The sequence below is a fragment of the Podarcis tiliguerta genome (assembly GCF_965153285.1).
Source record: "Podarcis tiliguerta genome assembly, chromosome: 1".
In the NCBI taxonomy this organism is placed as follows: domain Eukaryota; kingdom Metazoa; phylum Chordata; class Lepidosauria; order Squamata; family Lacertidae; genus Podarcis; species Podarcis tiliguerta.
In genome coordinates, this window is record NC_139534.1 from 55,033,268 (window position 1) to 55,055,204 (window position 21,937).

The 21,937-nt window shown below is 46.6% G+C and overlaps 1 protein-coding gene and 1 long non-coding RNA gene across 5 annotated transcripts; one reads left to right on the forward strand and one right to left on the reverse strand.

Annotated features, from left to right (window-relative positions):
* Positions 1-523: 523 nt before the first annotated feature.
* On the forward strand, positions 524-20,433 carry LOC310678394 (immunoglobulin lambda-1 light chain-like; the record flags this gene model as incomplete). Of its 4 annotated transcripts, none has more annotated exons than XM_083442317.1 (6): positions 524-941; positions 7,212-7,543; positions 14,884-14,944; positions 16,930-17,262; positions 18,961-19,086; positions 20,159-20,433. In XM_083442317.1, 6 exons carry the CDS (start codon positions 872-874, stop codon positions 20,164-20,166), a joined length of 930 nt encoding a protein of 309 aa, XP_083298443.1. In that variant the 3' UTR covers positions 20,167-20,433. The 4 variants fall into 4 exon arrangements, with proteins under 4 accessions (XP_083298443.1, XP_083298442.1, XP_083298444.1 ...); XM_083442316.1 differs by lacking the exon at positions 524-941 and adding an exon at positions 6,970-7,056; XM_083442318.1 differs by lacking the exons at positions 524-941; positions 7,212-7,543 and adding exons at positions 8,938-9,723; positions 11,774-12,093.
* On the reverse strand, positions 11,311-13,630 carry LOC310678423. The gene is made up of 2 exons (XR_014511757.1): positions 12,924-13,630; positions 11,311-11,616 (listed from the first exon to the last, which is right to left on the reverse strand). It is a non-coding gene; the product is annotated as an uncharacterized lncRNA (long non-coding RNA).
* Positions 20,434-21,937: the final 1,504 nt, after the last annotated feature.

The window sequence follows — 21,937 nt, forward strand, 5'->3', positions numbered from 1 at the left end:
CCCCCCCATTTTGCAGAAATAAATGGGGGGGGATTCGGAAAAATTGTGGGGCACACTAAACCTTTGCATTTCTAGGTGCATCTAATGAAACTGGGGTTGAGTCCATGATAGCTCATGCTAGAATGATTTTGTTTGTTTTTAAGGATCCTGGATTGTTTTTGCAGCAGACGGTGACCCCAAAGAAAGTGTTATGACTTATTTATTCATCGAAAGCATTACAAATTCACCCCTTAGCCAAGAATGCTCTCACAGCTGCTTTACAAAAACCAGTCGTTGGTCCCTGCTGAAATGTCATGAAACAGTGAGCAAACATTTGAGTCCTCTAGAGCCCTTCATCCAGCTGGATGTGAAACACCAGTGCTTTTATCTCAGGGTAAACAGTACTCCTTTTTTGTTGTTAAAAAGTGTGGCACTTACTGCAACAACTCCATGGTGAGTACCGGCACCTATTTTTCTAGAGAAAAAGCACTGTGAAACGTTATGGAGGGGGGGGATGTTGAAGACATGGAGCCTAATCTAATGAAGCCTACAATCGCCTCCCATGTTCCACTTCAAGCCTGTGGCTTCCATGCAAACTCCGTTAGCTTTGGCATCAAGTCACCCATTTCTTCCCACCTAGTTCTAACCCCCAGCTTGATGAAGAATTCTGGAGAATTGCAGAAGCTTGCTCATTCTATCACGGCATTTTGAGGTGGTTTTGATGGTGGATTAGAATCTGCTCTAAGCTTCTTGCTCAGCTCAGAACCAACAGAAAGCAGTATTACCCTGCCTCTGTGTGGGCAGGACATCCTGTCATGAACACCTGCACCCATGACAGGAAGTGAAGTGGCTTCCAGGTTCTTGCCAATTCCTCTCTCAACCCCAGACTGACATGGCTTCAGCCCCAGCTCAGTGCTACCAAGAATCCACTAAACTCCTCTTCCTCGTTGCTCTGTGGTGTGGTAAGTTGGGCACTTTCCATCCTTAGATATCCCTGTTCATTGAAATATGGAATAAACACTGCTGTGCAGTGGCACTTCTCTGGCTGAGCTCTCTCCCCAGGGACAGCTCTCTCACATTCCCTCCCTGATTTTCTCATTTTCTTCTCCTCAGCTTTACTGAGTGGTGGAGCCACAGTGAAGGTGACCCAGGAACCCCCCTTTGCCAGCTCCTTCCAAGGGGAGAGACAGGAATTCAAATGCTCACTTTCTGGCAGCAGCAACTCCTACCATTTCTTCTGGTATCACCAGCTACCCGGAAAGAAAGAGCTACAGCCTATTGGGACCTTGTATTATCATGGTGATGAGCTGCAGGAGATCTCTGATCACAACCCAAAGGACTGGCTGAATGGGAAATGGCTGGAGAAGGGGAAGAACATGAGTCTTGTTCTTCAAGGTCTTCAGCCTAGTGACACAGGGCTGTATCTGTGTGCTGTAAAGGACACGGTGAGACAGACAGGAACTGCTGCTGCTGCAAAACTGAGCGCCAGCGTCAAACAGCCCCAGCTCCTCCCTTGTGCTGCTGGCACATGCCCAATATCATGTGCATACAGTATCACTTCCCACAACTAGTGGGCATGCTGGTGCCATCATCTGCCTCGGGGGGACACAAGGCAGCTCAGCGCACGCAGCCTCACTCACTCAGGGCCAGTGCTGAAAGCAACCCTTCCGCCAGTGCAGAATTAGTAGCACACAATGGGTTTAGAGATTAGTTGAGTTCATGTCAGAGGAAAGCCTCCGGAGACTTTCTCCATGCAAGCATGGTGAGTGGCTCATCCACAAAAAAGTATAGGCTACCACTGTAGTGCTTTGCACTAGGAACTGGAATAACGAGGGTTCAAAACCTACTAAAATGCTGCTGGAAAAGTATATGCTATTCTTAACAGTCCATTACAAAGGTGTGGAACGGATGCAAAGGTGTAAGGGGTACTTCTAGACTCTGGACTTTATGAATCTTACACAGCTGTGACTGGAAGGGGTGGCGTAGTTTATCCAGGGTTCCTGCCCTGGGTGAAGCTTCTAGAGGGGCACCATTGAGGCTCCCAGCCTCCCAGCATGTCTGGGCTTCAGCTGGAGAGAAAGATGAAAAAGTGAATGGCAGCCACAAGCTTCTTCCTTCCACTTTCCCCATGAAGCTGAAGAAGGTTCATTTACAAGGCGACACAAGCAGAGAGAGAGTTGTTATTATTATATCTATATGTTTGTGCTGAGGAGAGCCCAGGGACATGCCATCACCATTGTTGTCATTGTTTTAACCCTCATAGCAGAAGGAGATCAAAGGAAGGGAAACTCAGTGCAACTCTGTGCTCAGGGGCAACAGGTGACTAAATAGGGTTGCCATATTTGGAAGAGCAAAAAAGAGGACATATTTGCCGGCTTCTACTTTTAACTATGACTCTCATTTTACATACCCATGAAAAAGAGGACATATGACAAGCCCAGCCACAACCATCAACAGAAGAGGTGCAAGCCTTATCTTTTGGTTCACCCAATTGCTCTCAAATAAAATAGAAGTCCATATTGCGAACAGGCACTTAAAGCAGGACACACACAGATGGGTTTATTCATTTATTCACTTATTTATAAACCACTCAATCACCCAAGTTTCAAAGCGGTATACATAAAGATTACAACAACAAAAATATACAGTGGATAAGCCCAAATAATCCCCTCACTCCTCCCACACCTATCCGCCGACCCCTCCCACCCATACCTATACACTCAATACCTACCTTCAATACCCACTACCTTTCCCCTCCCTCACCCTTCCTACAGACCTGCCCAATTCACCCATACAATTTTACCCCAAGTACACACACCCATCCTCACCTCGCCAACCCCCACCATTCCTACATAGCCACACAGATCTCAAACCAAAATAGGGACTTATTTCCTATCACCCTTTTAGAACCATGACACTAACTAAAACAGCACCCACTCACCCCCTTAAGTCATTAACAGGCAAAACAAATATAGAACCAGTCTAAGGGTGGCGCCAGAGCGTGCCATGTAAACATCACACCCCTTTCACCCAAAACCCCACAATGTTGATACTACGACTGATAATCCATGCACCACAGAGGCTCTCAATGTTGACTCGCTGACCATCTCCTATCCTAAGTGACAGGGGGTTCAGCCTGTTCTTACACAGGGCTTTCCATGTCAGTCGAGACAGCCCACCACCATATTACAGGTCAGTAAAGCCTTGAGAATGGAGCAGCCTCAAGCTCCCTTTGTTGACATCAGGACAGGAGCTACACCTCTTAAAGCATGGCAACTGAACCTTTGCATCAGTCACTTCCAGAGGCCTGTTTATTGAGCATTTGTTTCCTGCTTGGCAGGGGGTTGGACTCGATGGCCCTTGTGGTCTCTTCCAACTCTATGATTCTATGATTCATCCAGATTTGTTTGTGAGGAGGTTATACAACAGGTTGTCAAACAATTGTTACCCCATACTTTCTAGTGTATTCCCCCATCACTTTACTTATCTCAGAAAGTTTGATTGTCTTGGGGTGGGGGGGAAGAAGCAAGTTTGTTATTATGCAAGAGTGCTGAATCCACTTGCATGCGATAATTTGCAACTGAATCCCACCTGCAGAACAGTGAGTCTGCTTACTAGAGACCCTTCCAGCTGGGAATCTCATACTGTGCTTTGAAGCTCCCACATCTGTCTTCCCTGCCATATTTTTCAAATTAGTCTGGATTTGTTGCCGGGAAGGAAAGCTCTCCTCTTAACTGTGTCAACTAACACAGAAAAATGCTATCTGGAATTTAACTGTGTATCCTATGAAATATGCATACACTTATTGCAATATATATATATATAAATCTCAACTAAGGTGCGTTTTCCGAGGATACAGATTGAAAGCGGCAGTTTCTTAAGCGTCAGGAAACTTGCTCAAATTTAATATGCCTTCTGCTCATTGCCAGAAAAGGAAAAGCCATTTAAAAATACATTGTCTTCCTCAATTTTGGGAAAACAGAATTTTCCTATTATAGCAATGTGCAAAAGGGCTTAAAAAATGAACATATTCAACTTCCATCACTATTATGGAAACACTTGTTTTAAAATATGTGTTGACATGTATTTCAACCTAGCATGCATATATATGTGTGTATATATATATATATATATAATATATATATATAATATATATATATATCACTAATGCTGTCACTTTCAGCTGCCTGTGCTTCTTATTGACAGGAGTTTGTTAGCATGTTTTTTTTATTAAAAAACCCCCACACAGAGTGCAAAGCATCTGCTAGGGTAGGATGCAAACTGTTAGGAAAAGTCATCCTTATGTTTTGCCTTTAACATCTGGCACAGAGGAGACAGCCACACATCTGTATTGCCTCTACAGCAGCAGGGTTCTCAAGCCAGGCATCTTCCTGCTGGTAGTCTGGAGGAATTTTAATCAGCAAGCAAAGCTTTGATAGATCAAACCTATTAGCCCTGAACCAGCTGAAGTTAGTCACAACAAACCGTTGCTCCTGTTGTTTCGATGGGACAATACAGCTCAATTCTACTTAGCTGGCACTGAATTCCAGTTAATTGAGTCGGACTCACTCTGCATATTAGAAAGGTCTACTTGAAGGAGACTAACTGAGCACGTTTGTAAGTTCCCTCAGATGAACAGAAACAACTTTCTAGTGAACGCACCGAGGATCTGACAGTCAGAACTACTTTTTCACTTGAAGAGTAATTTAGCAATCAGATGTGTTGCATTGGATCCAGACTAAATAAGTGGTGCACAGTGGCAGACTTTGGGCTGTAAAATTTCAGGATTGCCCTGTGCAATGCCAGAATTAGGTACCCCACCTCTCACCTTCCGTTGTTCATCATTGTCATGGTGCCCCTGTGGCAACCTCTCAGCTCAGCGTCCAGTGCAGGCCAACCAGTTGTGCTCCCCTAAATCTGCCTGTGCTGTGTGTTAGTCCCACTGAAATCAGCAGTGCCTGCATTAGTATAATAATAATAATAATAATAATAATAATAATAATTTATTATTTATACCCCGCCCATCTGGTTGGATTTCCCCAACCACTCTGGATTTTCCCAACCATTCTAGTCATGGTTAACTAGTCCTACTGATTTAAAGGGATTAAAGCACATGAGGGTTTCCCTTCCATCTTTACTAAGGTTCCAGTCTAGATCAGGCTCCTCCTTTCACTTCTGCCCATCCCCATTACCAGGCAGAGGCTTTATTCTACCTTCTAGGAGTCCACTGGGTCTGCTGGCATGGCCCCCAGCTTTCCTATTCACAGAGCTGTTCACTGTGATCATCAGCCTGATCTTCTTCTTTTTTTTAGAAGGTGTGGTGGTTAATTCAATTGCCCTCTCATGCTGGGGCTGAACAAACCATCAACTGCCCCATATACTGTCACCGGCATATGCAGTGGTGGCTGATGTCCATTAGGACTGGTGGAGGTAAAGGGATGGAGGCCAACAGTAGGTGGAGCTAGAGCCAGGAGCCAATGACTGGCAGAGCAAATTAATTTTAGTTATTTCTCCATCCTCCTCCCTGCTGAGTTTTGCAAAGGCAACAGAGAGACTGAGCAGAAAGAAGTTGACAGACGACGCCACCCTCTGGACTGGTTATAAGTAAGAAGGCAGACAGGTGGAGGCACTCTGAGGGCCGACTGAGGTTGGTGGAGCAGAGCCCCATCTGCCCTAATAGACTAGCTTTCACTGCATACACAGTTTTGAAATGATCCACCAGTTGCCATGAAAGGGACGGGAAATGTTGCATGTCCTCACCAAACACATGATTTCCTTTTGCTTCAGCGACACAAAAATGCACCCAGTAGTTTCTGTCGCCTTTGGGCCCATGCCCAAATATAACACAGTCCTGCTGCAAGAACCAGGCATCAAACCTATGCAGAAAGGAGCTCTGAACAAGGCACAAAATTGGCAACTCGCCTTGTGCTCTCTGCTCTCAAACCTCTATCATTGTGCACCCAAAAATGTTGCTTCCTTCGGCATCCAGATTATCACAGGGACACCCTCCTTTGCAAACTTGCCACCGGAACTGAATTATAATGCTGTTTTATTTGTCTCCTTCCACACTTTCCTTTGCCACACACTCACACAACTAGAAAGGCATCGGGTGTCTGTTCAAAACACTTTTGCATATGATTGATAATGTTTATCGCTTTATTTTATTTATTAATTGCATTTAGGTCCCACCATTTTCTCCAAGGAGCTCATGGTGGAGTGTTTGGATCTCCCGATTCTCATTTAATCCTCACAACAACCCTGTGAGGGAGGTTAGGCAGAGAGGTGAATAAGAGGTTGGCTTGCATACAACACTCTAAGTAAAATGTTTTAGATTCCTTCCTCTTTAAGAAACCTGCCTGTTGCGTTGATGATTCTTGTCTCTGGCTTCCTTTTCCTCTCTACATAAGCTGCTAGTACTCTAGGAGGCCCAATGTCCCAACATATAAAAGATCCTCTACATCTTCAAGTTGTATTCCTGTGAGAATGCAGACCCTCACATAGGGAGGAACACCTTCACCACATGTGTTAGAGAATAATGTTACTATTTCAGAACAATGCTAATTGAACTGTAGTGAGTTGTAAATTCTTTACAGTGGTACCTCAGGTTACATACACTTCAGGTTACATACACTTCAGGCTACAGACTCCGCTAACCCAGAAATAGTACCTCGGGTTACGAACTTTGCTTCAGGATGAGAACAGAAATCATGCGGCGGCAGTGCTGCGGCAGTGGGAGGCCCCATTAGCTAAAGTGGTGCTTCAGGGTAAGAACAGTTTCAGGTTAAGAACAGACCTCTGGAACAAATTAAGTACGTAACCAGAGGTACCGCTGTATCAAGAGAGCACTGAAATGAAAACAAGAAACTAAACCTAAAAATGATTTGTCATTGGGCCCCTTATTTTATATACACACACAGACAGGGTAGGAGAGAGAGAGAGAGAGAGAGAAGGAAACCACTGGCATCCGTTTTACTCCCACTGGCAGTTGCTTCAAGGCTGAGATGGCGGCAGGGCTGCCTCAGTCCCGCTGTGGGCTCTTCCAACACCTGCTCTTCTCCCTCTGGGCCCTGCAGGGTGGTAAGTACCTGGCGTAAATAAATGGCAAGGGCACATTTGGACCCTCAGCTAATCTTCATATGCCACTTCCAGGACTGTCTCCCCTTTGATTCAAGGTGTCCACAGTCCCTGGTGATCTCTTACTAATTGACAGGACATCACTTCTCTCCTCCTAGGCCTCCGAACCAGCGTCTCTGGAGTGAAAGTGACCCAGCACCCACCACTGGCCATCAAACCAGAGGGCGAAACTGTGGAGCTGAGCTGCAACGCTGATGTAGACAACTATCAGTACTACTGGTACCACCAACGCCCTGGACACACAAACCTAAAGCAACTTGGGGTTATCAAACCATTTACGATTGGAGAGGGAGACACATTGGAGGAGAAACCAGGTGGCGAAATAGATAGTCGTCTGAGTGGCAAACGAGACGGCAGAACAGCAAATTTGAGTCTCAAAGGCCTCCAGCTTAATGACACAGGGCTGTATCTCTGTGCTTCAAAGGACACAGTGACTGTGGCAGCCCCAGGAGCTGTCACAAAACTGACTACCAAACAACAGTACGTCTCTCAACATGCTGCTGAGAAACACATCCTCTCTGTGTATGAGGGGATGCCATTAAGGCATGTTGTATCCTGGGGGCCCACTGTCCAGCTCTGTCCAAATTGTCTCTGTCTGTTTCTCACACCTAGAGAGCCAACAGGAGCAGTTCAAAGGCCTTAATGGGGAGACCCACAACCCAAATTTCTTCATGTGCCTGAGAGTCACGAGGCACAATTGTGCTGCATCTGCCACCCCAATAACCCCACACTTCACACAGATCATTACTGATATTTCATTTTCTTGCTACAAACAGACTTCTCTAGTCCCTGCTTGTCTCCAGTGGTGGTTGGTGCCCGCTGGGTCTGTCAAGGCATAAGGCAGAGAGGGCAACAGAGACAGAGGCAATGACAGGTGGAAAGTTGTCTAGTTTTGTCCCCCGTCCTCTTCCCTGCTGCTTTCTACAAAGGAAACACTGAGGATGTGTACACATTACCAACTTAATATGCAGCCAGGTCGTTCTTTTTCTCAGCACAGATCAAAGCTGGTTGCAGGGGAAGGGGGAATGCACCAAACACAGTATTTCATAAGAAACAACAGGACGGATACAGGAAAAATATGGATAGTGACTATCCTTGTGTGTACACTGCTTATAAGACCAGTGTTGGGAGTGCACTGGATGCAGAGGAAACAGGAGGGTGTACACAGGGTGAAACTAAGGAGGGAGAAGCTGGTAGCCACACACCCACACACCCCTCAGATTGGTTGTAAGTAGGAAGGAAGGCAAGTGAGGGCTGGCTAAGGGCAGACTGAAGTTGGTGACAGTGGCGTAGCATGGGTTGTCAGCACCCGGGGCAAGGCAAGTAATTTGGACCCCCTAACCCGTGGATTTGCGCCCCCTAACCTGTGGATTTGCGCCCCCTAACCCCCAGATGTTGCACCCGGTGCGGCCGGGCCCCCCTGCACCCCCCACACTACGCCACTGGTTGGTGAGTCACTGTGCCCCATTGACCCTAATGGACCACCTTCCACTGCTTCTCTCCCACTGTCTGAAGCCTACAGGAGTCATAATGCTCCTTCCCAGTTTCCGATTTGATCCTGGAATGTCCTGCTTTTCCTTAGGGTGTCCCTATTTTTATCCGAAGGTATGGAGTTATGTGGCCCACCAAGCCAAAAAGATAAGTTAACTATACAACTTTTAGAAGACATCTGAAGGCAGCCCTGTATAGGAGAGTTTTTCAAATAAAAAAAGTTAAATGTTTATTATGTTATTATGTTAGTTTGAAGCTGTCCAGAGCTGTCCAGAGGGGCAACCCAGTCAGATGTGCAGGGTATAAATAATAAAATAATATGAGAAGTGAGGTTGCAGGGAACCAGGCAGAGGGCCTTCTCGGTAGTGGCGCTCTCCCTGTGGAACACCCTCCCATCAGATGTCAATGAAATAAACAACTATCTGACTTTTAGAAGATATCTGAAGGCAGCCCTGTTTAGGGAAGTTTTTAATGTCTGATGTTTTATTGTATTTTTAATATTTTGTTGGAAGCTGACAAGAGTGGCTGGGGAAACCCAGGCAGATGGGTGGGTTATAAATAAATTGTTGTTTTGTTGTTGTTGTTGTTGTTGTTAACCACACTTTCACTTGGCTCACATTCCCCCAGTCAAGTCTAAGTTGATTTTAAAATTCACAAAAAACATAACTGAATTCAGATCCAGTTTCATACTTCAGGTGTTTCCCAATGAAGAGTTTTCTGGAGCTCATTAACACTGAACTATATTTATAATCTGGACATTGGGCAGTTTCTTAAATATATCAAAACAGTTTCAAAATTGATGCAATGGTGTAAATTGCTGATTGAACAGATAACTTTTACTCATGATCTGTGCCAAGCTCCCTTTGAATGGAAAATAGAAACTAAACATAAACACACACAAATCAAATCTGCCATTGGTGTCCTCCTTTAGGAGAGGGAGAGAGAGAGAGAGAGAGAGAGAGAGAGAGAGAGAGAGAGAGAGAGAGAGAGAGGAAACCAGCAGCATCCGTTTTCCTCCCACTGGCAGTTGCTTCAAGGCTGAGATGGCGGCAGGGCTGCCTCAGTCCCGCTGTGGGCTCTTCCAACACCTGCTCTTCTCCCTCTGGGCCCTGCAGGGTGGTAAGTACCTGGGGATGTGAGGCCAAGGGCACATTTGAACACATTGACCTATTACTATTTAAAAACCGCTTGCAGGACAGGGCTAGTCCACTGACTGTCTCCCTTTTGTTCAGGGTGTCCACAGTCCCTGGTGATCAACTATTATTCGTTGATGGAATATAATTTCTCTCTTCTTAGGCCTAGTTACCAGCAACCCTGGAGTGAAAGTGACCCAGCACCCATCAGTGGTCAGCAAACGGCAGGGTGAGACCCTGGAGCTGAGCTGTGGCGTCAACCAAGTAAACTGGTTTTTCTATTGGTACCGCCAGCAACCTGGAGAGCCAAAGCTACAATACTTTGGGACGTTCAGCACCTATAGTAGCGATTTAAAGGACGACACAAAAGGTAGCCTCGATAGTCGGCTGAGTGGCAAACGGAAAGACAATGAAACAACTTTGTACCTAAAAGACCTCCAGCTTAATGACACAGGGCTGTATCTCTGTGCTTCAAAGGACACAGTGACTGTAGCAGCCTCAGGAGCTGTCACAAAACTGACTACCAAACAATATTACACTTCTTCGTGTGCTGCTAAGAAACATGTCCTCTCTATAAATTAGTGGCACATTTCCCACTACAGTGGTACCTCAGGTTAAGTACCTAATTCGTTCCAGAGGTCCATACTTAACCTGAAACTATTCTTAACCTGAAGCACCACATTAGCTAATGGGGCCTCCTGCTGCCGCCACACCGCCAGAGCACAATTTCTGTTCTCATCCTGAAGCAAAGTTCTTAACCTGAAGCACTATTTCTGGGTTAGCAGAGTCTGTAACCTGAAGCATATGTAACCTGAGGTACCACTGTACAAACAGGCATCGTGTATATTCAGGGCCCACAAGGAGCTCTGTTCAAATAGTCACTGTCTGTGGGTCTGTCAGTCTCTTTCCTTTCTCTCTCTCTCTCTCTGACACAAGAACAGCTAACACAAGCAGTCCCAAACCCCTGATTCAGAGATCCACCCCGCACATGTGTGAATCACAGGGTGCAATCCTGATACTTCTGCCTCCCCAACAATTCAGCTCCTCGCACAGATCCTCGTTCATGTTTCTGCTCATTTTCTTCTTGCTGCAAGAGAGGGGAACTGTGTATTGAGATTCCTGCATTGCACAAAGTTGTACCAGACGGATCTCGGGTTCCCTTCCGACTCTACGATTCTATGATTCTATCTCTCTGCTCTCAAATGCAACACTGAGGGTGTGGGTGAGGGTGGGTGGATGTGTACAGCCAGTAATGCTACCTGAACTGGCTGTAAGCAAAGAAGCAGGCAAGTGAGGGCAGGCTGAGGGCAGACACTATGCCCCATTCACTCCAATGGGCCACCGCCCATGGCTTCTGCCTCTCTGAAGCCCAGAGGAACCATAATGCTCCTTTAACAGCTGGATGAGCAGCAAACAAGCTGCCTTTTTCTGGTATGGGAGTTTCAATGAAGGGCCAAGCTTCCTTCGCTTCTTGCCAGTCACATGCAGAAGTTGAAAGAGCTGGTCACACCTTGAGGGGCAGCCATAGATCATAGTTATTTAAATATATAAAAACAGTTTTACCATTAATGAATTGGTGTGAATCAGTGGTTTAATAGATGACATCTTGCTCATTATTTGTGCCCAGCTGCCTTTGAATGGAAGATAGAAGCTAAATAAAGAGAAAATGTCTCCCTTTAAATCCTCTTCACACGAGAGAGAGAGAGAGAGAGAGAGAGAGAGAGAGAGAGAGAGAGGGAGAGAGGAAACCAGCAGCATCCGTTTTCCTCCCACTGGCAGTTGCTTCAAGGCTGAGATGGCGGCAGGGCTGCCTCAGTGCCGCTGTGGGCTCTTCCAACACCTGCTCTTCTCCCTCTGGACCCTGCAGGGTGGTAAGTACCTGGGGATGTGAGGCCAAGGGCACATTTGGACCCTCAGCTAATTTTCAGGTGCCACTTCCAAGACAGTTAGTGCCCTTATTGTCTCCCCTTGCTTCAGGTTGCCTCAGTACCTGATGATCATCTCTCACTGACAAGACATCGTTTCTCTCCTCCTAGGTCTAGTAGCCAGCACCTCTGGAGTGGAAGTGACCCAGCACCCACCACTGGCCAACAAACGGCAAGGCGAGACCCTGGAGCTGAGCTGCGATGTCCATCAAAATACCTATCATTACTACTGGTACCGCCAACTCCCTGGAGAGATTAATCTAGAGCACCTTGGGACTGTTTACTCTACTTCAGACAAATTGGAGGAGATTCCAAAAAACGATCTGAACAGTCGTCTGAGTGGCAAACGGGTTGGCACAAAAGTATATTTGTACCTAAAAGCCCTCCAACTTACTGACTCAGGGCAATATCTCTGTGCTTCTAGGGACACAGTGATTGTAGCAGCACCAGGAGCTGTCATAAAACCAAACAATAATACTGTACGTCTCTCCATGTGCTGCTGAGAAACACATCCTCTCTGTACATTAGGGGCATTACTTTCCACATGTTATTAGCAAGGCATCTTGTATACTCAGTGTCCACAGGCCAGCTCTGTACAATTAATATCTCTCTCTCTCTCTCTCTCTCTCTCTCTCTCACACACACACACACACACACACAGAGAGAGAGAGAGAGAGAGAGAGACAGAGAGAGAGAGAGAGAACAGTGGTGGATCAAATATCTCATGTGGAGACCCATGTGTCTTCATATGGCTGAGTGTTACAATGGACAATCCTGTTGGTTCTGCCACCCTAACAAACCCTCTCCTGCCTCACACACATTGTTCTTTATAATGCTGCTAATTTTCTTGCTGGAGCTGATCATCTCAGCCCTTATCTATCCAACTGATCCCTGGGCTCAGAAAGTAAAGGCCTCTTGCAGATCCCATGTTAGCAGGAGGTCCATTCCACACCACAGAGGGATCAGACTTTCCTTGTGATGGAAGCTCTCTCCTGTTTGATATCAGGCAGGTGCCACCTCTGTTGTCTTTTTGGCAGCTTCTAATGAACTTCATTTTTCAGCAAGCCTTTTAATTAGAGAGATTTCCCAGTTTCCATCTGTATTGGAATTACATCCAGATGTTTTATCTCTGGTGTGTTTGCCACCACTTCACATTTCAGAAGAAAACTCTCAGCAGTTCACAAACGGAACTTTAACAGCAAAATGTTAAAAGGGGGGGGGGGGTCAAGGAAATTATTTATTATAAAATGTGAATACCAACCTTCATTTGTAGATCTCAGGGTGGCTCACAGAAATTACAGCTCAGTTAACTAGAGGATCCCATGAATTAGCAGGACTCTCTTTGCAGCTCTTCAGTCTCATTCATGCTGCCCAGAAATTTGGAAATTTATTAAGGCTGACTAGGGCTAATGTGAATTGTAATCCTAAATATCTGGAAGGCACCCGATTAAGAAAGACTGCACTAAGTTTTGCCAGTTCTCTCTCTTGAGACACACTGCCTTTTAAAGAGGCGGCTGATAAACCCCTGTCTGTTGTGAATCTGTTTGAGGTACAGGAGTCCTGCCATGGAGAACTGCAAAAAGGAAGGGGTACCTCTGTGCTTACTTATAGAAGTGAGGTCCCCTGAATCTAAGGGAACTACCTTCAGAGGAAACATGACCGGATTCTCGAGTTTCTGCAAAGTATTCTACCACTGTGCTATACAGGGGGGCACTGTGATGCAATCTCAGGGAGTGCCTTTACAAAAACCTTCTGCTCTAAGAAAAATGAAAACTTGGGTTCCTTGAAGGGTCTAGCAAAACAAAAACAAGGGAAAAAAGGGGGGCTGGACACAAGGAAGAAGATAATTAACCCTTTCCTCCCTGGAATAATCCCTGGAGTTTGTGTTGTGTTGCTTATTAAAACAGGGTTATAGACACTTAACTCTTTCTTTGCCAGCTGTTTCACTACACATATCCTTTGTTTGGTTCCAAAAGGGTGTAACCAGGGAGTTCAGATGTACTTAACTCCACATGGAATCAAGCTGCCAAGCAAGTCCTATTGAAATCGGAGCCAGTAGGAATGGATGCAAACAGAATGGGACTGAGGAAAGCGCCGTCCTCTTAATGCTTTTGAGTGTCAAGTCAGCTGCAGCGGCTAAAGACACAAGAGTAAGATCAGTAAAAGTAAAGTTGGCAACACTACTTGGGGCTTCAAGAGTGCTTCCCGAATATATGCATTTCTGCACACATTTACTCAGAAGTAAGTTGTGTTCAGTAGGGCTCACTCTCAGCTATAAAGAGGTCCTAAGACGCAACTTTAAGTGGAGATGTGGACACTCAGCCGAGCGATCTTTCGAATGGGAGGCAGAAAGGTTTGAGTAGGGAGCAGATTCTTGCTGGAGAAGTAAGTTGAGAAGAGACTCCCTCTCCCCTCCCTGCAAGAGAGCGGTGTTCTCCAGCCACGAGCGAAGGAGCAATTGCTGCACGGCGCCTTCAGGGCTGCGGAAAGAAGGGCGGCTGGCTACTCGGCTGGGCGGAGCGGGACTTGACTGACCTCCTAGCAGAAATGGAAGGGAGCTGCCTCCAGATCGGTATCAATCTGGGCTCAAGAACGCCGAGGCGAGGGGCGGCTGTTCAATCCGGAGCGTTCCCAGCTGACTGGAAGGCAGACGATTGGAGAAACCAGAAGGAGGTGTCGGGGGCGCAAGTGGGGATCATCGCCAGGTCTGGTCCAGCAGGACACTAGAGTCAGCCGCCTCAAGTGCCTCTGGTTTTCGAGAGACCGGACGGGAGGGAGCAGGCTGCCGGGAGAGCAGGGAGAGAGTTTTTGTGCGATCGCGTCCCGCTGTGTCAACAGCGCCACGATGATACACGCCGCGCCCAATACTCGACGGGAGCCTGGAGGAGGCGATGGAGGGGTCAGGGAATGGGCAGCAAACCCAAGCGGCTGCCCCCAGAGAAAAAACCCGCTGTGGGGCCATCGTGACAGATCGAGGTGCTCCGGAGAGGTCTAGAGGGTCTCCCTCTCGAGCGAGATGCGTTCGCAGCCCTCCACGGCACTGGACGGCCCCGAGGGGCTTGGGCAGCCCTCGTCCGGCTGCTCCCTGGCCGCCTTTGGCTTGAAGCGCCGCCCCAAAGGACGCTTCGCCGTCGGAGAGCAAGGAGGGCCGGAGGGCGAGGAAAGAGCCGTCCCGGAGGGCCGGGAGCAGCCGGGAAGATTTTGCAAGGGGGGCCCGTGAGGCGGCAGTGCTGTGTGAGCAAGCTTACTTCGCGGATACTGGGACGCAGCTCATAGTCGAAGGTCAGTCGAAAGGCGCTCGCGTCCACCTTCGGGGTTGGGGGGGAGCGGGGAGGGGGCTCTCACCTCCACGGCCACCCCACCGGCCACCCCGTTTTCATTATTTCCCATTAGAACAAGGCTGATTCGGTCTCTTCGACGGGTGGGGCGGCGGCAGAAGATCCAGATGGGCAGCAATTGGGGGTGGGAAGTTTATTTAGATGGGGGGGGGGTCATGACAGTCCCTTCGAGCCAGATCGGCTTTTTCCCCACCCAAGGCACAAAATCGAATCCTCCCCCCGCCCTAGTCACTCTGCTCCTGCCTCCTTTCTCAATCCTGCTAAAAAAACCCCCACAGATCGCCATCGAGGGAGCCCAGATCCAGCCGCTGTCTCAAATCCCAGCTCTCCTTTAAAAAAAAGGCACGTGGGATGGGGGTTAAAATATCGAAAAGAGTTTCCAGTTCGCTCCAAATGGCTGGAGTGGAGGAATGGATGTTTGCATTTTCTGCCTTGCAACGGCTCTAAATAAATATTTGGGGCTCCTGGGGGTGGAGATCCTAACCATCCCCAAACAACGACAGCCCATCAGGGAGTGTTTAGCCAGGTCAGAGTCCAAATGCTCGGGGCACAAAAAGTGGATCCAGTAGAGAGAGAAAATTCCCGGATACAAGAAAGTTCCCTGAGCAGCACTAGCACCGCGAGCGGGGCGAGCGGGGGACGGGAGCGAAGATTGCAGTCCACTAACAAAGCCAAAATTTACTACCTTCATCATGGGAGCCAATGAAAGCTTAAGCTCCAGAACAAAGAAGCTCTTTCTCGGCATCCACGAGGACTAGAATCTTCAGAAAGAGATCCATTAGCTGGAACGGGGAAGAGAAGCCAGGTGGGAGGTATACCTGCTGGTTTCTGTTAGTATGGTGAGGTTTCCTCCGGATCCTGAGAGCGGGGACATTGAGAGCCAGCTGAGCAAATTGTTTCAAACCAGGAATGCTTTATTATTTTAAACTTAATTTGGTCTTATGGGCTCCCCACAGCCATGTGCTGCAGTTGTGATGCACACAATGTACACTTCTCTTCAGCGGCCCATGATTTACAACATCCCTGATAGGTTAGAGTGAAACCCAAAGAAAAAGAAAATACCGTGGTTAAAATAGAACTACTCAGACCATGTGCAGTTTCACATTTTAAACTTGCCTGTATAGCACCACCAACATTACAGGAATAAAGTAGGCCTTGTTGCTGCAGCACAGCTGGCAATAAGTACCATTTTCCCATAGAAAGTGATTATGCAGTAACAATAATTGTGTATCTGCATGCACATGCTTGGGAAGCAACCCCCTGACTTAGGCTATGTACATACCATACACTTAAAGCACCCAAAAAAAATGCCCAAACAATCCTAGGAACTGTAATTTAAGGGTACTGTGAATTATACTTCCTTGAGGGGTAAACTACAGTTTCCAGGATCTTGGGGGGGGGGGGGCTTCCAATGCATGGTGCATACCCAGGCTAAAAAGTCTGATTGTCTTTAAAATAGAGTAAGACAATGTATATGTGTGTTAAAAGGCAGGCACAGCAGAAAGAAACAGATAATATCACAACTGAAGCAGAGAGGTACCACCTTTAGAAAATCACATATCTAGGTTAACTAACCTTAACAAAAATCCTGTTTCTCATGTACTTCATAGACCTCCATGCATAGGACTGAAGCCTAATGCACTTGAATTAAGATTGCCATTGCACCTTTTAAATCTCCTTTTTAAACCACCTTTTTTTGTTTTGTTTCCCAAGTTGATTAAAATGGTATAATTAATCAGCATCAAGTCATGTGGAGTAAGTGCTTATCTGTGGGTTTATTATAGAGACTTTTAAGGCAGCAATGATGGCCTCACTGAACAGGCACACGCATTCCCCAGCCACCCACACCTATCACGGGGCTGATCGGCTTGGGCCTTCTGTTTATTACATGCCCTCTTGGAACAAAGAAAACATCTTCTCCCTTTGCAGATAAAAATTGTCAACGCTCACAGCCGACTGTCCATCTTCTGGGTCCAGTGTGCCACAAGGACCATGTCACACTCGTGTGTGTGGCCCAGGGCTTTCCCTATGAATGGCCCATTGATGTGAGTTGGAAGCGTGATGCACAAGAGGTGACTCGCCGCTCTTTCGCCACCGACCCCGTCCGCACCCTGAATGGCACATGCAACTTTGGGGTTTCCAGTCGCCTGAGCATGACAGCTGCAGAGTGGCAAGAGAGGCACGTGTACTCATGCCACGTGAGGCAAGGGAACATAGCAGAGGCTGAAGGGTCGATGGAGAGGGAGCCGAGCCAGCAGCCAGGTAAGCAAGGACTAGGGTGGAGGCAATTACATGTACCAGGTTAGAGATCCTACATAATGGGGGAAGTAGCCAGAAGGTGCCCTCTTCCTCTTGGTGGTCAAAGGTTGAGAATACAGGGCTGATTAAAGGGAAAGCAGCAAACATTTCTTCAGGAGCAGATGGTCAAAACAGGGATGTTTCTCTTTGCTGTTTTAGTTTTCTGATTAATTTTTATTTTATTTTATGATGTTGCCTTAATTTGGATTTGTGTATGGTCACCCTGATGGATAAACAAGCAAGCAAAGGTGGGGAGGGATTGGGAGACTGTTTTATCACAACTGGAGGCTGATTTCCCTAAGGGTTCAGCATTTCTGCCTCTCCCAAATATAATTAGAAGTGCTCCTAAATGGTTGCGAACTTTACTGTATGCTAGGTGTTGGTAGAAAGAATACCTTCCCACAAGATGCATAGCGCATCCTATTTATTTATCTAAAATATATACCATGTAATTCAATAGAGCCTTCAGGACAGTTTACAAAAACAAATGAAGTATCCATAAGGTTCTAGACTTCATTTTTGAATGCTAGGGTGGAAACTGCAGCCAGAGTGGTGCAGGCTCTAGTTATTTCCCACTTGGACTACTGCAATGTGCTCTATGTGGGGCTACCTTTGAAGGTGAACCGGAAACTACCACTAATCCAGAATGAGGCAGCCAGACTGGTGACTGGGAGTGGCCAACAAGACCATATAACACGGTCTAGAAAGACCTACATTGGCTCCCAGTAGGTTTCCAAGCACAATTCAAAGTGTTGGTGCTGACCTTTAAAGCTCTAAACAGCCTTGGCCCAGTATGCCTGAAGGAGCATCTCCACCCCCCCCCCCCATCGTTCAGCCCAGACACTCCCTGCAAGAAGTGAAGTTACAGGGAACCAGGCAGATGGCCTTCTTGGTTGTGGTGTCCGCCCTGTGGAATGCACTCCCATCAGATGTCAAGGAAATAAACAACTATCTGACTTTTAGAAGACATCTGAAGACAGCCCTGTTTAGGGAAGCTTTTAATGTTTGATGTTTTATCGTGTTTTCAGTATTCTATTGGGAGCTGCCCAGAGTGGCTGGGGAAATCCAGCCAGATGGGTGGGGTATAAATAATAAATTATTATTATTATTATTATTATTATTATTATTATTATTATTATTAAAGGTAAAGGTACCCCTGCCCATACGGGCCAGTCTTGACAGACTCTAGGGTTGTGCGCCCATCTCACTTAAGAGGCCAGGGGCCAGTGCTGTCCGGAGACACTTCCGGGTCACGTGGCCAGCGTGACAAAGCTGCATCTGGCGAGCTAGCGCAGCACACGGAAACGGCGTTTACCTTCCCGCCAGTAAGCGGTCCCTATTTATCTACTTGCACCCGGGGGTGCTTTCGAACTGCTAGGTTGGCAAGCGCTGGGACCGAGCAACGGGAGCGCACCCCACTGCGGGGATTCGAACCGCCTACCTTTCGATCGGCAAGCCCTAGGAGCTGAGGTTTTTACCCACAGCGCCACCCACGTCCCTTAGCGCCACCCATGTCCCTTATTATCTATTATTATTATTATTATTGTTGTTGTTGTTGTTGTTGTTGTTGTGTGTGTGTGCTTTAAAAATGCCAGTCTGAAATGTCCTTCATGGTGAAGGTGAGTGGGCCTCTGACTCTCTCTCCATTTTCTCTCACAGCAGCCTCAACTGTCTTGGAGTTTCAAAGCAGCCTTCATACAGGGCAGCTCATTTTCCTGCTCCTGGTGGTTAAGAGCTTTGCCTATGGTACTGCTCTGGGAATCTACACAGCCTGTAAGAAGAAAACAGGTACGAGACCCATTTTACTTACTGAAATCTGAAGGGTACACCTTCCTTGGCCACAGGGAACCATTGTTCATGTATCCAGAGGCCCTGGTAACATCCAAAGTATATAATGAAAGCCCCTACCCACCTAGTTGGAACAATTTGGCAGGATATATGTAAACAGTAGGGGTGTGCATCGGTCACAAGATTCAGCTTGTATCTGTAGGTTTGGGAAGCTGCCTGTTCTGTTTTGGAGCCACTCTGTGTCATTAATTATTTGAGACCCAAATAGATTTGTTAAATTTGTTTCCCACTCCCCATCCAATACAATGGGGAAGTTAAAAACAGCTATAACTTGTTTTCCTTTTTGTAGAAATGGATAAAGTTTTCAGGCATAGGGGCCCCTCCAGAGTCCATTAAGCCTACAAAATTGTAGGCAGGAAAAATCCAGGTGTTTTCAGGCAGGGCATCTTTACATTTTGATTTTTAAAGGGGGGGGGACAAAGGAAAAGTATATTAAATTTTCAGATTCTACCAGAATTAGATGGAATTTGCAAGCGTGGCCATAGCTTCTAAGGGGGTAAATAGCCTGCCAAATTTCAGAACGATAGCTGCAGTGGGGGAAAGAACATGAATTTACAGGAAATATTGGAGCAAAGGAAAATTGTCATCCCAGTAAGGATCCCATTACCCCAAGGGTCATTGATGTGAGGTGCACTCCCCTCCCCAATTTTTTACGGTATAATGGAGATTTCTCTATTAACTTGCATTGAAGAATTAGTAAATCCATGGGAACAAAAGAAACACTGTTTTTAATCCCTCCCCAAAACCTGTCCATCAAAACAAAAGATCCCTCTGCCAGCTCTGTATTCCCTCCCCTCTTGAACTCTGAGCCTTTCCCAAGCCACAGAATGCTTCAGGGTCTGTTTTGGCTCAAGATGCCTTGTTAATGGTGCCATTTAACTCAGAAATTTGAGAACCTTCCGCACATTGCTCTGCTTTGCTTCATATATGTACACACAGAGTTGATGGTGCATCCTGCGCTGATGATCATCGTCTTGCTGGGTTACTACCATTGAATCCCTTTCTTTTATAGGTCTCTGATGGAGCTGTGGAGAGGCTCTGTGTCTTCCTGATAGTATTGAAGCATTAGCTCTTCCTCCAGTCAAGAAACTTATCCGCTTGCAGCTGGAGGCCATTCTCAGTGCGGATCCTCAATGTTTCCTCTCTGACGTTTTTCCATCTTCCTTCTCATCTGCTCTTCACTCTTGAGGACCTACATTGGTCACTTGAAAAACTGCTGAGTTCTTCCTTTCCTTGAGCAAATTTCCTGTGTAACAATAAACAGAACAAGATTTTATTATCTCCGCATGACTGTGTTGGGAATTATTAATCCAACAAGATGGGAAGCTCCTCATGTGCCCCTTTCCTCATTGCGGCATCTCTGTTTGGGGGGAAGAGACAGAAGCAGCTCCTGTTAAAGGCACACAACCTCTCCCAAATGTTCATGCATAGATACCTTCCATCCATTAAATCCCACCCATATCTAATTCATTCTGGGATTGTATGCACTTCACATGTTGGATGTGGGCTGTAGTGGTTCAGTGGTAGAGCATCTGCTTTGTATTTAGATGGATGTCCAATATCCAGGTGGGGCTGAGTATGCCCCCTGCCAGAAACTCATGGAGAGCTGCTGCCTAGACTGTTCAGCCTCCCTATGCTCCTGTGTTCATTAATCAGTTTGATAATAATAATAATAATAATAATAACAACAACAACAACAATTATTATTATTATTTATTTATACCCCACCCATCTGGCTGGATTTCCCCAGCCACTCTAGGCTGTTCCAATTGAATATTAGAAACACAATAAAACATCAAACATTAAAAACTTCCCTAAACAGGGCTGCCTTCAGATGTCTTCTAAAAGTCAGATAGTTGTTTATTTCCTTGACGGGAGGGTGTTCCCCAGGGCAGGCGCCACTACCATGAAGGCCCTCGGCACTGGACCTCAGCATCCGGGCAGAAAGATGGGGGTGGAGATGCTCCTTCAGGTATACTGGGCCGAGGCCGTTTAGGGCTTTAAAGGTTAGCACCAACACTTTGAATTGTGCTGGGAGCCAATGTAAAATGGGCCTGCAGCACATTGCATTCCAAGTTCTCAATAGAAGTGGCAAGGGAAAGAAGAACATAGCAGGTGGATGAGCAGATTCCCCCAAACATACTGGAATATTTTAGAGATATAGATAGATATCTAGACATGCACAGAAACACCATCACCATAGTCAATGGGGATGAGACTACAAAGGGATACTTGCATTAGAACTGGTGTAGGGAAGAGGCAGGTGGTGATGGGACAAATGGTCCTAGTGGAAGCCATTGTGGTGGTGTGGTTCGAGTGCTGGACTAGGGCTGGGAAAATCTAGGTTCAAATCCTCACTCTACCGTGAAGCGCACCAGGTGACATCAGGCCTATCACAACCTTTCAGCTTCAAAAAGTTGTAAGGATAAAATTGGGGGTGCAACCTTGAGGAGGGTAGAATATAAATGAAATGGTTTGCCTGCCCATCTCAAGGCCAACAGAGAAGGCACCAGCCCAACCTGCTTTTGGAGGGAGTGCCACAACTGGGGCATAGGTTCCTCAGATACAAAATGGAGATGAGACTGAGACAAGACCAGTTTTGCCAAGTGAGTTTGTGGCTGAAATGACATTTGAACTGGGGGGGGTTGTCATGGAAACCTATCCTACCCACATCTGTCTCTTTAAAAACATACCATTCCTTCAACCTCCATTTCATAGAGGCAGACAGACCACATCTTTCCCTCCTCCTCTGAAGCTGAAAAACCCTGCTGTCAAGCAGAGAAGCTAAATC